Source organism: Carex rostrata, chromosome 13, assembly GCF_964058835.1.
Source record: "Carex rostrata chromosome 13, lpCarRost1.2, whole genome shotgun sequence".
NCBI lineage: Eukaryota > Viridiplantae > Streptophyta > Magnoliopsida > Poales > Cyperaceae > Carex > Carex rostrata.
In genome coordinates, this window is record NC_135930.1 from 7,382,623 (window position 1) to 7,399,197 (window position 16,575).

Consider the following 16,575-nt stretch of genomic DNA (forward strand, 5'->3'; position numbering starts at 1 on the left):
TACATGAGACATTTGAACCCTCATCTTTATAAATATAATTATTGATGTGTAACTACACATTAAAATAGTTGAGAATATAATATGTACAATTATAATAATCTGAATTAGTGCCAAGTATCAATGCACTTAACAAAATTTAATGTTAGCGTAACTTCTTTTTAGAAAAAAAAAAATTGTAAAAAAGAAAAAAGAAAAAAAACAACTTTAAAAAAAAAATTCAGTACTGATCGAACACCTACATTTTTTTTTCAAAATAAAAAAAAAAATATTCTCATTTTTATATGATTATATCTAAAGATTCTTGGCTCCATAAAATATCTCTTTGCCGAGCATGCTCTAAATATTAATGGCTTAATACAATTATTATATGTAAAATAATTCACGTGTACTAGGATACTGGCTTACATAAAACTCGACTTGCTTATCCATTTATTTATTTTTTCTTAATTCAAAAGGAGAAAAAAAAAGGTTGGTATAACATGATATTACATGGGAAATATTAACAATTGTATCAGATACAATTACAATATCAGTCGGTACCAGTACCACACTTCCGATTGATCTCTTTTGCACAGCTTCATTTCTCTCTCTAGTTTTCGTTCCGACCCCCTTTCTTCCGATTCTTCTCCCAATTCGATGAACTCAATACGAGATCAAGTATGTCACCTACATTTGATGAATGTAATTAGGGGCTATAAAGAAAATGGTAGATGTAAAAATACTTATGTAAAAAAGGAGTAATGATCAGCTGTTATATGTGAAAAAAGGACTGAGGTTATTCTGATTAATGAGTCATCAACGGACATACATAATTGGCTATTATTTAGTTAGATGCAAGAGCGCCAGGAGAGGCATGGACATTCTGGGAGTTTTTTTTTTTTTTTTTTTTTTATCTGGGCTTTTTAATAATTAAGAGGATTGTAAATAATTTTCCGGCTACAGGAATTACTTGATCCTTGTAGCCACAATGTACGATTTTCTTAGTATCAATCTATCTTAGTGGATCATTATCCACTAACCCTCAAAAAAAAAAAAAAAAAAAGAAGGACTGTCAAAAAAAGAATTGTAGTAAAGAAAAGATTTGTAACTAAGTATTTATCGGAAATATCTGAGAAAATCAAAAAGGAGGAGGAAAGAGAAATAATAGTCACTTGATCTTAGACATCAACTATTATATCCTCAATGGTTGGTCATACAATCAGTATTCATAATGGAAAGAAACATATACCTATTTTACACTTGCAACTGAAACTGTTCCCCTCAAGAGTGAAAATTCAGTATATTTTGTCTGATACAAAACAGTATGTTCTTCGTAATTTATGTTTTTTTAATTAAAAAAAACAGTATGTTATGTGCAAAGAACATGCCAAGCTCTTTAGTGATTTAGCTTCAAAACGACAATTCAAATCATTAAAACTGGTTTACTTTACAAATTATATATTCACATGTCAACTTTATAAACTTTTAAATTAACGAAGTATAAAATCAAACATTAAAAAAATAATGAAATAAATGTAAGTATGTAACTATTAAAATAAACTTATAAATCTTTTTCTTTTTTTACCGACAACTTAATATTGAATTAATTCAAAAAGTTTAAATTTAATATGTAAATGTATCAACTCCTGTAAATGTAACTATTTGGATTTCTATAGAGTTAAGGTCACCAATCTTTTTATAAGCTTAAGAACACTTTACCTATAATCTATGTTATATAGCTCCTAGAATTTTGTAATGTCGCTCTACGAGACTGAATATTTGTTATTATATGACTAATTTATAAAAATGGAACTAATATATGAACCTTTTTAATTTATATTCATTAAAAGAAAATGCAAATTGACTGAGCTATGTTTGACTAAATTAACTGTTAATATTTTCTTAATTAGATTAATTTCCAATAAGCCATCATTCATCATTCTGAAAGCTAGCTAATATATTTTTGATATGTTTTTCATTCTTTATTTTTTAGAATATCTACCGTCAACACGCCAATTGTTTAAATTTATATTTTAGTAATTGAAACCCACATGCTCTCATCTCTCGGATCAATTTTATAAACCATAAATAGAAAAACAATTTTTAGGGAACCAGCATGATTGTTTTTTTTTTGAAAAACCACAAAGACCGAGTGGAGCATTCGGTCTCCACTTTTTTTTTTCTCCAGACCGAATGCTCCACTCGGTCTCACCATTTTTTTCAATTTTTCACAGATTCGGCCACATAAGATCCGAATAATCCTTTTATGTATATGTATAGAGAGTGACATGAAATTTTAAAATCCAAAAAGTCGATCCGAACCGTTCATCTTGTTTTCCATATTAATATGTGCTTGGAGACCAAATTTTACATTTTTCTGAATTTTTTTACTATTTATTAAGCCACTTTGAAAATTGTTGATCCAACGGTGGCTGCTAATTTTACTGTTTTGTTAAGCCACCGTTGGATCAACAATTTTCAAAGTGACTTAATAAATAGTAAAAAATTTCAGAAAAATGTAAAATTTGGTGACCAAGCACATATTAATATGGAAAACAAGATGAACGGTTCGGATCGACTTTTTGAATTTTGAAATTTCAAGTCACTCTCTATACATATACATAAAACATATGCCACACCGTTTGCCGCACGGAAAAGTTGAAAAAAGAGTGAGACCGAGTGGAGCATTCAGTCTGGAGAAAAAAAAAAGTGGAGACTGAATGCTCCACTTGGTCTTTGTGGTTTTTCAAAAAAAAAAAACAATCATGCTGATTTCCTAAAAATTGTTTTTCTATTTATGATTTATAAAAAAATTCCCTCATCTCTCTCCTTCCAAGGACCCGTAGGTAATTTTGATTCAAACAAGTAACTATAAGTTTGAAGCTCCTAATTAATTAAAATAAAGTTGAGAGCTGGTTAGGAATCTAAATACGTGACGTCTCGTGCCAGCTGTAATCAAGTTAGATTTATATGTAATGTACCATGTTGTACTGTACTGTGATTAAATTTGGAATGAAGGTTATGGTACGTGAATAATTACATCATGTTAGTTATATTGTGATTATACATAATGTGTCCAAACATGACTGATTACGTTGGTCACGTTTAACTATTTTTTTTCATAATTTAAGTTAGTTTATTCAAGATTCATCTTTTGATTAAGATCTAATAGTCTTAATTACATGTGACTCGTATGACTACATAATGTGTCGTGTCAAATTTTAAAAGATAGTCACGTTACAATAATATTCAAATAACATAACCAACACACATGCTATGTCGTGACGTATCCAGTCATACCGTAACTTTTTTAGATATGTAAAGCTAGTAAAAAAATTCAGTTTGTCAAGGAAGAAGTTCATATAAGTAATAAGAAAATTGCAAAATAAAATTTTAAGATCAAGAGCTAAATTAGAATTGAATAGATGAAGGCAAATGTAGCGTCCATGTAAAGTCAATACTACAAGAGGAAGATAACAGTTGGGACATTACACCAGTGTTTCTTCTTGACTTAGCGCACGTATAAGCTCCCTGTGATATACTGTTGCCCTGTTGGAGAATCATAAACATCAAATAATTACGTTTTATTTAACAATCAAACAATTACATTTCATCTCGAATTAAACATTTACATTTTGAAAAAGGAAAAACAGTTCTCCATCTTAATCTAAAGACCGTTCTATGTTAAAACCGACTCATAAAATATAATTATAAGTGCGGACTATAATACCTGATTCATAGTATTAGCCATGGAATTCTCAAGTGCGAAGAACTGTTTCCGTTAGTACGAGACAAGTCTTCAACGGTAAGAAGACCTTCTTGTTTTTACATTGTATGATTGTGGATCAAGTCTTTCAAGACAACAAGATGTGATCCTTGAGAAATACTCTCCAAATTTCTTAATAACTTTCTTTTCTATATTCTTTGATGGTGGAAGAAAGGAGAAGACTTTCATATTCTGTCTATAATAACTACTGTTTAGAAGTCTGAGTTGTTCGTTATCTTGTATCTTAGGGACCCATCTTTTGACCCTTATATATGAGTGCACTATTAGATCATACGTGAGCTGCACATATTCTCTAAATAGACAGTTTTTCAAATTTACAAATATCATAATCAATCTATTAATGATTCGATCTTTATCTAAATTGTTCTACACATTTATAAACCACACCCTATTAAATACATAAATTGCTTAATATCTTAAGTCCATATTAGATTACTTAATTATAACAATTATATATGACAATATACAATCCATAGTTATATTACATATAGGCTTAATATTGGATATATAATCCAACATATACTTCATTAGTTTGTTTTACATATCAATATTAATTATTCTTTGCGATTATTCTAATTTTTATCGGTTACTTTTTCACATATGGAACTAAATTAAACTATTGAGATTGAGAGGTTGAATAAATAAATATCACGTAATTTTATTTTATGAGGAGACCTTATAGAAGTTAGAAATAAAAAAAAAGTTTCAATTAATAAGTGTGCTTAGCATTTCTTGGTCTCTGTCTCCATCCGTCGGAATTTTGAGTTTGCATTCGGATCTAATTCAATCAGAATTCGAACCATTCCAACTTAAGTTCAAGATGGAATACAACCTTTAATATTTGTGCCAAAATAAATCGATTGGTTCAGATCCAAACTCAAACTTTGAGGTACCTTAGGTGATATGAATTCCCTTTCTCAGTTTGTTTCTATTGGACTACCGATGTTCTCACTTCATTCTGCATGGAACAACTTGGGACTTCTCTGAATTTCTGATGTGATTACTATAAATTTCGTATCAGAAAATCATATTTTGCATGAAATTAATTTGTACAACCATAACTCAGAAATTATTTCTTTAATTAATCGAAGTGGTACGACCACATTTTTATTATAAACCAAAAATAGGCTCAAATACAACCAATTTAACTTCAATTAACCCCAATGTGCCCTCATTACCTGATTCAATGAATTACTAACCGAAATTATGGAAGTAACTTCGCTAATTATATAGGTAGTTACAGATTAAAATTAGTTCATTACGTTATGAGTTGATTACCTTAACACTGGTAGGGAGATGAGCAGGGAGGGAGAAGGGAAGGAGAAGGTGTGAAAGGGTTCACGAAAGCCAGCGGAGAGAGGAGAAAGATAGTACAGAAAGGCTACTACTCTACAAGTCAATAAGACTGTCGACAAGCGAGGATAGTACAGAAGAATACAAAAGAAAGACAACAAGTCGTGCAGAAACAATCGGCCTAAATTCGAATTGCACGCCAACTCTTTGTTTGCTGGCCCATCCGAGGAATTATCTTAATATTTTTTTTTGCTGGAACTTCACTTGGGCCGAAAATATTTAAGGCTAATCGGTTATTATGACGCGCAAAATTCAATGAGTGAGTCTATGGTACTATGTATATTACGATTTGTTACCGTGTTACACCTCTGTATTTGAGTTTTCAAATACTAACGGTTGATCCGAACCGTTCATCTTGTTCTTCATATTAATATGTGTTTGGAGGCCAAATTTTAAATTTTTTGAAATTTTTTTACTATTTTTTTATATTTATTGAAAATCACTGTTTTTGGATGGTCCAGAATTTTCAGATCAAGTGATTTTCTAAATATCTAAAAAAATAGTAAATTTTTTTCAAAAAATGTAAAATTTGGTCTCCAAACACATTAATATGGAGAACAAGATGAACGGTTTAGATTGACTGTTAGGATTTGAAAACTCAAATATAGAGCCGTAGCACGATAACAACTCGTGATATGCATAGTACCATAGACTCACTCAAATTCAATTATATTAGAGTGAGTCTATGGTACTATGCATATCACGGGTTATTACCGTGCTACGGCTCTATATTCGAGTTTTCAAATCCTAACGGTCGATCCGAACCGTTCATCTTGTTCTCCATATTAATATGTGTTTGGAGACCAAATTTTACATTTTTTTTTAAATTCTTACTATTTTTTAAGATATTTAGAAAATCACTTGATCTGAAAATTCTGGACCATCCAAAAACAGTGATTTTCAATAAATCTAAAAAAATAGTAAAATTTTTTCAAAAAATGTAAAATTTGGTCTCCAAACACATATTAATATGGAGAACAAGATGAACGGTTTGGATCGACCGTTAGGATTTGAAAACTCGAATATAGAGCTGTAGCACGGTAGCAAATCGTAATATGCATAGTACCATAGACTCACTCATTATATTATCTGTCCAACCATTTTAATTTCTTAATGGTATTAATTGCTTTCAAATACAAACTAATATCATCTAGACTTTGGTACAGGGATTGCGACCACATGAGAGAATTCAAATCATTGAATACAGCTAGTATTAATTATCTTGATATATTTAAAATGTTAGCACCGATATTATTATAGATTCTTCATTTTTAAAATATAATTTTTATAAGATGAATATCTTCAAAAATAAATTATTTGATGTTTCCTTTTAAAAAAAATATCGCTCCATTGATGTAATACAAAACATATCCTAAGAACAAAAAAATTAACTCGAAATATTTTGGTTCAATCATGGAAACCAAGGATATTCATATTACGCATTAATATGAAAGCATGCTTATTGAGTTAATCTTGATAAGATTTTGAATGTTTATGAAAGATTTCTAATATAATTTTAGATCCATTAATTACAAGAAAGTACTAACAATTGAAAAATATATGAAGTAATTTATATATATATAAAAAAAAAAACATCAGATCGAATTGATGTGGCAATTTGTGTAGGGGCGGCAACAATAGGAGTATAAATGATCGATAGTAGAAGACCACGAAGGACAAGGAGGAGGATGTGCGAAAATAGTGCTAACAAAAAAACCCGTAGCAAATGGCTCGCTTGGAATCAACCCGTGGCTTGATTGGTAATAACTTGGTCGTTGCTGGTCCGAGCTGTTACCAATTTAGTTTGTCCTTGGCTCGATCCAGAATTGGCGAGTTTGAGCTGGACCTAGCTAGCTCGACCTTGCCAGCTCGTCTGTATGACTTTGTATGAATTTTTGTGAATCTTATGCTGTATTTTGAGCTTCATTTTTTTTTGAAAAAGTGGGGATACCACCTGTTTCATTATGAAATGTCCAAGTTCTTACAAAATCCAAAATATACAAAAACAATAACAACTAAACTGAAAATAGAAACAGCTAAGGCAAAATACAACCAATAACAGCTAAGTCAACTAAAGCAATTAAGATATATCACTTCGAACCACAACACTCATAGAACTAGAAAATCTCATTAGGAGTATCATTGAGGAGACCATCAATAGCCATACTCGGCCCTATCACGCAAATAGTTAGAGAGGTCCGACCCCTCTAAACCAAGAAAAACGTTATTGTCTGAATCCCCCATAGAGCTTTTCCTTTCCTGAGTGCTTGTATCCGAGAGTATCATTAAAGGACCTGCTTGATTCAAATAAGTTGTATCTATAGGTAAAATGAGAGTTAATTTAAAGTATGAATCATTAAGTCTCACCTTACACCAATAAGAAATTAAAGCTATAATAGCGAAACCTACAGAACTAACATTAGAGACTGGTACGTGTTGAAAACAGATCCTATTTCTGGTAAGCCACACCAACCATAAAGTAGCAGTACGAACTAATTCAACAAGTAATGAATCCTTTAAATGAATCCAGTTATCAAAAAGCCACAAGTCAAAAATAGTACGACAATTGTAATTAAAGTTATTGTAATTCTCTATCCATGATCAAAGCAAATAAATATAAGGGCAGGTCACAAAAAGATGGTCAACGATCTCGAGTTCACCACAGAAATGATAATTAATACTAACTTGCTATCCCCTTTTAGCTAAGTTACATTTAGTGAGTAATTTATCTTGTCTAAGCAACCAAATAATTTTTTTTATTTTTAGTGGAATTTTTAAATGCTATAAAATAGAATACGATTTATTTAAAATACCAGTAAAAGACAACCACAAATAAAGAGAGTGAACAGTGAATAAACCAGAATTAGTCCATCGCCAAGAAATTTTATCGAAAGAGGTTGGATCAGTAAATAAATTTCTATAAACTAAAGAGTTAGAGAGATAGATCCATTCGGTTAAAAAAATGCATGTTAGTTGTCTAGTAAAACGAATATTAAGATTAGAGTAAGAGAAAACATTTTTAGCTTCATTATCTAATTTCTTTAAGCTACTTCCCTAATAGAACCCAGCAAGCCACTACGAGCCAGCTGGTCTCTAGCTCAGACCAATTAGAAGCTAAAGTTTTAGTTCAGACTCGTAATTCCAGCTTACTCGGCTCACTCGGCTCCTACTACATGACGATTACGAACTGGACCTAGCTTGACCTGGCCTGGTCGTTGCCACCTATTCACACAGCGCAATTGTCTCAATAAAACAAATAATAATAAACGTGGGGACAAAAGGCAGGGAATCAATCACAGAGAACAAGAATTTTTTCCTATAAAAGGAGACGAGAAGTTTGCTTAGTAGTTACAAATAATGGTGTAGCATGTGATCCTGAAATGAACGTGATACATTCTTGAGCTCACAGACACATATATATCTGAATTTTTCCAATCTCCATTTTGCTGATCTCCCCACTAAGGAATTCCATTTTCATATTGCGGTAGTAGTAAATAAAATACAAGAGAAAGTTGATTTCCCTATGGATTCTTTCAAGCTTTCACCCGTTGTTCTGATTTTCCTATTCCTCATCCTCCTAATTAGCACCGACGCCGTTAAATCACTTTGTTGCTTTGACCGCATCTTCATTTTTGGTGATTCGATGACAGATACTGGAAACGGATGCCCCATGCAGGGTGGAAGCTGCCAGCCACCTCCTTATGGGGAAACATACTTTCATAAGCCCAATGGCCGATGGTGTGATGGCAGACTGATTGTCGACTTTATTGGTATGTGTCAAATCAAGTTTTTATGACCGTATGTATGTATGTATGTATGTATGTATATGTGTGTTTGTCCAAGATAAGATCGTATCTGTATTCCTCAAGTTACCTGAGGGTACAATTAGGAAATCCAGACCATTCTTTAACTTTGGCATGAATCTAAAAGCAGAGCTCTTATATCTACAATAGGCACCGACAATGTTTTAAAATGCAGTTTTGTTTATGCATGCGGAATGTTACTGCATACGACATATTTGGTATGTGAATTTTAATGTAGACTTATATATTTGGATTTTAAAATGAACTGTTGTTGGGCCCTAAATAGTTTAGGAATATGTCTAAGAAATTTACCATATTAATTCCTAGAAAATTGAGTGAGAATAATATCCTAAAATCCCAATTTCTTGCAAGTCACTAAATAATAGACTATGATTTTCATGAAATAAAAGTCATGATAAAATTCTACATAAAAAATCATGAATTTTGATACAAAGAAACCTAAAAACTAAAAATGGAAGAATATATATGAAATTTTGAAGTTCTAGATAATTTCTGGGTGCACACAATGGGGTACACCTAACAGAAACCCTAATCGACTCAGGAGAACTACGGCTAACATTTAAGTCTTCCCCCAAACTTGTTTACATCAATTCAGGAGAACTCGTTTACTGACTGTTTAAAATAAATAGTATTTATGCACCGGAAAAAAGGTATTTGATGATTAGCTCCATATGCAGCTGAAGCATATGGGTTGCAGCTTCCGCCACCATCCATGGCAGGTAATACACCAGAATATTTCCAACACGGAGCAAGCTTTGCTGTGGCAGGATCGATGGCACTTAATAATTCAGCCTATAAGAGTGTTACTGGGTTGAATCGCCCAGGGGAGGATCACTCTTTGGGCATTCAGCTTCAGTCTTTAAAGGATCTCCTGCCTATCATTGCTCAAGGATCTAGTAAGCATATACTTCCAATAACCTCTGTAATATGGAATAGAGTTTACTTGATACTTGAAAGGAATATCAATACATGTGAAACTCAACTAGCTTCAGCGTACTATTTTATTCATTCATTAATTATTCAGTTATAATTAATTATTCCATTCCTTTGTTATTAGCTTTGGCTTCCGAATATTTCGATGTTTTAATTGCTGGAGCATATATAAGATATTTAGAAAGGATTTTTTCATGCCAAAGTTAATTTTTCTTGTATATGTTAACAACTCATAGATACCAGTGCTGTGATGACAAGCTCATTGTTTGTTGTGGGAGAAATCGGAGGTGTGGACTACATTGGTGGTCTAGTCAACAACATATCAGTTGAAGAAATGAGATCTTGGGTTCCATCTGTAGTGGCTGCTATCAGTTCTGCTGTCAATGTAACTCATTCCTGAGCATCTATCTAACTATTTTTCCTTTATTTGCATATGTGACAGACTTAATGGGAAATATCTTCAATATATATATTTTTGAAATCATCACAAGGGTAAAGAGTGATTTAAGAGGATTGAACCAGTTCACATTTCTAGGGAAAATTAAAAAGAAATTATTGTCACTTTGCCCTGCAGATGTAATTAATTAATCACGAAAAGGACTAATTGGTAAAGTTCTGAAAAGCACACATCTTTGGTGCTTTTTCTTTCCTGAAATTGTATATTTTTGAAAGGAAAAGGGATAACTGGAGGGATTTTCTACAACATCAACAATATTAAAAAAACACCAAAGGTGTTGTGCAGAGAAATGACATAGCAAAATGTAATGTCTATGTTTGTTTCATTTGATAGGATTTAATCAGTCAAGGAGCTACCACGTTGATAGTACCAGGAAACTATGCAGTTGGGTGTGCTCCTTGGTTTTTGGCCCAATTTCAGAGTAATAACACTGAAGACTATGACATTTTCAAATGCATTAAGAGGGTAAATGAGCTCTCAGTTTACCACAATACTCTGCTAATGGAAGAATTGACCAAGCAAAGGCTACTTCACCCTCTTACAAAAATAGTATATGCGGATTATTATGGGGCTCAATCACAACTGTTTTTAAATGCAAAAGCGCTTGGTAAGCTACCTTAATTATTTACTGTGATTTTCTGACACATATATTATTGGCTAAAACTATTGTTAATTCAACGTTTATTTGTTCAATCTCAGGTTTTACAGATCCTTTATATGCATGTTGTGGGGCTCCTGGTGAACCATATAATTGGTCAGTGAATATCCAGTGTGGGTCACAGAGATCACAATCATGTCCCGATCCAGCGAAATATATTTCATGGGACGGAAATCACTTAACAGAGGCTGCGAACCATAAAATTGCTAATGAAATACTGTATGGACCATATGCTTTCCCTCCACTCTGACTGGAGCCTACTCTATCCGTATTTTAAAACTTGGAGTGGTGGGTTAATTAACCTCCAATGAGCAAAATAATATATTTTAAATTGAAAGAAAAATTGAACCAAAATCAGATACTAGAATTGTACCTGCTGCTACTATTTCGATGTTATTGTAATTTTCTTTTTCTGTTCTGTTCCGCGCTTTGTTGTACACCCAAAAAATAAACTCTAGTGCAATAAATTGTGTTTTAAAATATGATTGTTTCTAGAGGTACTAACAGGCAGGCTTTGCCTATTGCCCATACACTGCTCACCCCAAATTTTGTTTGAAATGGCCTTGCCCAACGCCAGCCCCTAATTTGAAAAAAGAAAGAAAAAAAAAAATTCATTTTAAATCTCTTTCGGTTTTTTTTCCCTGGAAATATCCAGTTTAGCTCTTGTTGCTCTCTCTCTCTCTCTCTCCTGCCATGGTAGTACACTACAGTCTCTGTTAAGCAAAAAATCTTATCCCTTAAAGGCACCAGATGATACAATTTTAATTTAAGATTTTATCTTGGCTCTCTTTAATTTGTAAAGATCTCGACATTCCTACTAATTGCAGCTTCAGCTTCGGGTTCCTTGCACTCCTTTCTTACTTGGAGGAAATAACAAAAACTTAAATTCAATATCACTGGCACAAAAAAAAATAGTAAAAGAAGTTGAAACAAATAATTATACATATTTAATTTCAAAACCCAGTCCAACTTTCCAGAGATAGAAATAGAAACAGGAAAAAAAAAAAGCATTAAATATCTTCGATCAACCATTATACTCCTCCACCAATCGTCCGGCATGGTGCTATCTTCTTCATCTAGAAACACCACAACTAGCTAGGGTCTAAATGAATCAGATTGTTGGGTTTTACATAGGTGTTCAATCTGAACTATGCTTAATTTGAAGGTTTTATAATATTTTTTAAGCGTTCCAAGTTTCACGGATTTCATTAGTGAACACAAATTTAATATGATAAAAAAATTAATAACTACTAACTATAAAATTTAAATTAATATACTTTAAATAACAATAATATAATAACTGCTTATTGAGTAGGTGATCTGCAATGAGTTTGACGGCAATTAATAGTTCATCAAGTGCATGCTATCGTTCTCAATCTATGAGAAATTGTTGATTTTGAAGGCTAAATCATAAAAAACATTCGTATATGGATGCTTTTGATTTTTAAGGAAATTCAACACCATGTATTACAGAGAAGAAAACCACTCAGCATTAACCTGTACATGAAAGGGAGCTATTGAGCTCATAAGGTTATTAATGAATCAGATTCATAGTCTAGCATGATCTGACTCTAATTTAATAAAAAAATGTGAATTCACATCTAATATTAGATTTCATTCATTTTTTTTAATTCTTTTGTGATAATTTGAGGGGTCGTAGATGGACATGTTATAATTTTATTCTTTATATCAAGTAAAACATCAACTTAATTTGCTGAAATTATATACATAATTACATGACGGGAGTAAAGCGGATACTTTTTTAAGGCTAATTAAAGCAGATTTATTTATTGTAAAATTTTGCTTTTGTTCTTTAAATTGTAATTCTACAAGTTGGTACCAGAGGATTGGTATCGGTTTGTAAAGACTATAGTTTCTATAATAGAAACTAGTGAGATTTTTTACCTCACTTTAATCATATAAATAAATAATAACTTGAAACCTAATTAAATACTCTTGTAAAAGCTGAATATATGAAAGGCCTTTTGTAGACCCAAACACAACATATAACCGTTGATAACGTAATATGTTACAGAGGAAACTATATTTATATGTTGTGGGGGAAGCTATGTGCTTTGTGCGGTTGATTTTGGTCCTTACTCCTGAGCCTCAAATGCGGAGGATAAAACCATGGATAGAAAGGTTTTTGTCTATTTTTTAGATGTTTACTTTACATTATTACCAAACAGCAGGTCAGCTAATTAATAATTAGACAGCTGACGGTTACAAAATTCAATCCGACAATAAGAAATCAATCCAACCATAGATCGATAATATTTTTATCCTCGACTTTGTTTTGAGGGGCCGGTTTTAGAAAGCCGACTCTGAAAAACAAAACAAAAAATAATTGTGTAAAAAAGTTTTGGAGGGCTCAGATAAGGGATACACACCAAGTTTTGATGGATCAGTGATATCACGCAAAACTTCCTCATTTTGAAGGACAAGTTTTAAACCAAGGCCTAAATTTTATTCATTACTCAATTTGAGTTTGATTTGTCTTGTACGCAAGTACTTTCGGAAATTAGAAACCATACTGACAAACTTTATTTTCGACATCTCTAAAATTAAATTCCGAATAAAGAATCATATCAAATATCAAATGGGGAAACATTAATTGAATACAATATTTTCTTATTTTGGAGCGTTTAGTTAATTCCTTCTGTTCAAAATAAATAACATCTTGAATTTAAATTTGGAAGACTTAATGATCCAAATAGCACCTTCTGATTTCTTCGTTGCATGTTTTTTTTGTAGTTAATGTTCAGCATTTGGGATGTGCTTCTATCATCAGCTATATTTGTAATATGCTAATGCTGTCATATATGTAATATCTCAACTCTCCTATACCATCACTTACTGGTAATGTCATACCTACCAGCTGTTCCCTTAAAAAAAAAAAAAAAAAAAAAAAAAAAAATGAGAATTTGATCTGTACGTATCTGATTGAAATTTAGAATGCATGTTGCTTATGATTTTAAATAATCATTACTATCCAAGCTCAATATAAAATTATCGGTCTTCATTGTAATTTGAATTTTTGTTTTGACTGATTAAACAATCCATATTGAATTATGATAGCATATTTTATGTGGATAATAAGTCGTTGAGATTAAAATTGCTGTTAAAGGAAACAATATTAAGGAATGAAAATGGAATTGATTAAGAAATTCAGACAGAAATATGAGAAACAAATAACTATATGCATAATATAAAGATATTAAATTGTAGTTAAAGTCATAGATTAATTAAATTAAATTTATTATTCGTTATTTGTACATAAGTAATATAAAATAATTATATTTACTCGTGTTGTGCATCTCTATTTTATTATTTAAATCTTCTAACTACAATATTTAATGTCATCAAAATTCGATTTGAAATGCTATGATATTCCTTATGTATCTGTATTTAGATCCTCAAATTCTTATTAAATATGAATTTGTATGTAAATATTACAACTTTAAATGAATTTACATTTTTATCTTTTCATTTCAAGAATTTGTTGGAGAAGATGTCGTGGCACCGGAATTGAATTATTTGTGGCATGAATTTGTTTAGCAAGCATTCCGAGAATTTGTTGGAAAAGATGTCGTGACACTGGAATTGAATTATTTGTGGCACATGAGTGGGAAACAGATACATCAACCCCGGTCCGATCTAATTTATCTCACCCTTTTTTCTCTGCTACTTTCCACCCTTTCGGCCCGAGATTAGGATGCAAGAATCATCACGGATCTCGGGTGTGGCCCTCTTTTTTGCAATTTATGCATCTATTGGGATAACTTTGGTAATTTGGATATAAATTTATATTGTTGATTCAACTTTGTATCATGGCTGTTCGGTTTTTTTTTCTTCTTAAAATTATATAGGTACGTAATTAAATGAGCACAGATCAAGAAATGTAATTAAATGAGCAAAGATCATGGAATGACAAATGCTTACAGAAGTAAAGTAATTAAAAACTTTTAATTAAGTTTTTTTTTTCTTTTTTGTTTCTGGTATGAATTTAATCGGAACAAGCAGATCCTAATTTCTTTTTTTGATTCTTTCCTGATAAGAACAAATGCTGAAACCGATTAAATGCTAGAAAGATTTTTTTTTTTTTGAAAAATGAGTTTTGAAGAATATTGTTAAAAATAAATACTAGCATATTGTTACCAGTTTTATGTAGGGGTGTCAATGGTACCTTTTTAGCCGTTTACCCGACCAGTATCGTATTCGATAAGGCGGGTATGGGTAAGGTTTTTTTTTTCGTTAGCTTATTGGGTATGAGTATGGGTAAGAATTTTTTTTTCGTTAAATAAATGGGTAAGGATATGGGTAATGACTATTCCGTACCCGTTACCCTATAGGGTAATTATAAAATCCAAATATATATTCAATTCAATTTCCAACTCACTTAAATGTATATTTAATTCAATTTCCAACCCACTTAAATGTATATTCGTGTTTTTAAATTTTTATTCTTTATAAAAAAAAAATTTAGTTGGAATTGATTGCACATTTATTTTATTTTTTTATTAGAAATGCAATTATATATGTATTAAAATGAATGAGTTTTTGATGTTTAATTTGTAAAATATAATAAAACTAATTATTATACTAGTATTATCCGTTATTCACCCGCTACCGTTTCGTTATCCGATAATATTAACGGATAAGGGTAGGGTAGGGTAAGATCAATTTTTAATGGGTATGGGTAGGGTATGGGTAAGGTCAATTTTAATGGGTATGGGTATGAAAATGTCTCCACCCGACCCGTACCGTACCCATTGACACCCCTAGTTTTATGGCATATGCAGAGAGAAGACTATTTTGGGTCTTTAGCTCTTATCCTTTTTTCTCTTGACACTTGTTTAGTTATTGGCTCTTTGGTTCGTGGCTCTACTTTCTTAACACTGATTGAGTTCTTGACTCTTTGGCTCTTGACTATTTTTTCTTCTCTTTGCTGGTACCGACTAACTTTGCTAGTTTAGATGACACTTGTGCAGAATTTCAAATCTATGGCTTTGATACCAAGTTATTTTTTATAAGACACGAGAGAAAAGAAATTAAGAAAACAACTTATGATTGCAATCTTATTGTGAGTTTTACATTTATCTCTATTTATAGAAGAAGTTTAAAAACTAGCCGTTGTACTATTAATTACAACTATCAATTACTAATCACTAATCACTATCTCGTAGCCTATTAATTATAAAACAAAAATTATAACTAGCTGTTATTTTTAACACAACTAGTTGCTTGACAGTATAGGGAGATGCATGTTCAAAGCAGAGTTTATTTCCCATATTTCAAATGGTCCATGCAAATGCACTAAATGTTATGAAGAAATAAGCTCTGTGTTTTTTAGGTAAAGCATAAGCAAAATTGAGAACATCTTGTAATGTATTTCATTCCCCAATAAGATTCTGGTAATTTCCAAACCAAAATAAAACATGTCTAGCTTTATGATATTGTAAAAAGTAAAATAAGTGGTCTACAATTTCAGTGTGATCACAGAATGGCATTTTGTATTTCATGTCCATCCTCTCTTAGCTAGGTTATTTTTTATGAGAAGTTTGTGTTTTGATAACAGCCACGT

At 31.6% G+C, this 16,575-nt stretch overlaps 2 protein-coding genes across 2 annotated transcripts in view; both read left to right on the forward strand.

The window, feature by feature from the left end:
- Nucleotides 1-734: 734 nt before the first annotated feature.
- The window catches only part of LOC144564815 (profilin), a 96,417-nt gene continuing 80,576 nt past the window's right edge, over nucleotides 735-16,575 (forward strand). Inside the window, exon 1 of the mRNA XM_078314420.1 lies at nucleotides 735-738. The gene's annotated coding sequence lies outside the window, so the exon portion shown is untranslated. The remainder of the gene's footprint in view (nucleotides 739-16,575) is intronic.
- Nucleotides 8,517-11,369, forward strand: LOC144564809 (GDSL esterase/lipase At1g28580-like). The gene is made up of 5 exons (XM_078314406.1): nucleotides 8,517-8,889; nucleotides 9,621-9,839; nucleotides 10,113-10,261; nucleotides 10,667-10,940; nucleotides 11,033-11,369. Exons 1-5 carry the CDS (start codon nucleotides 8,643-8,645, stop codon nucleotides 11,239-11,241), a joined length of 1,098 nt encoding a protein of 365 aa, XP_078170532.1. The 5' UTR covers nucleotides 8,517-8,642; the 3' UTR covers nucleotides 11,242-11,369.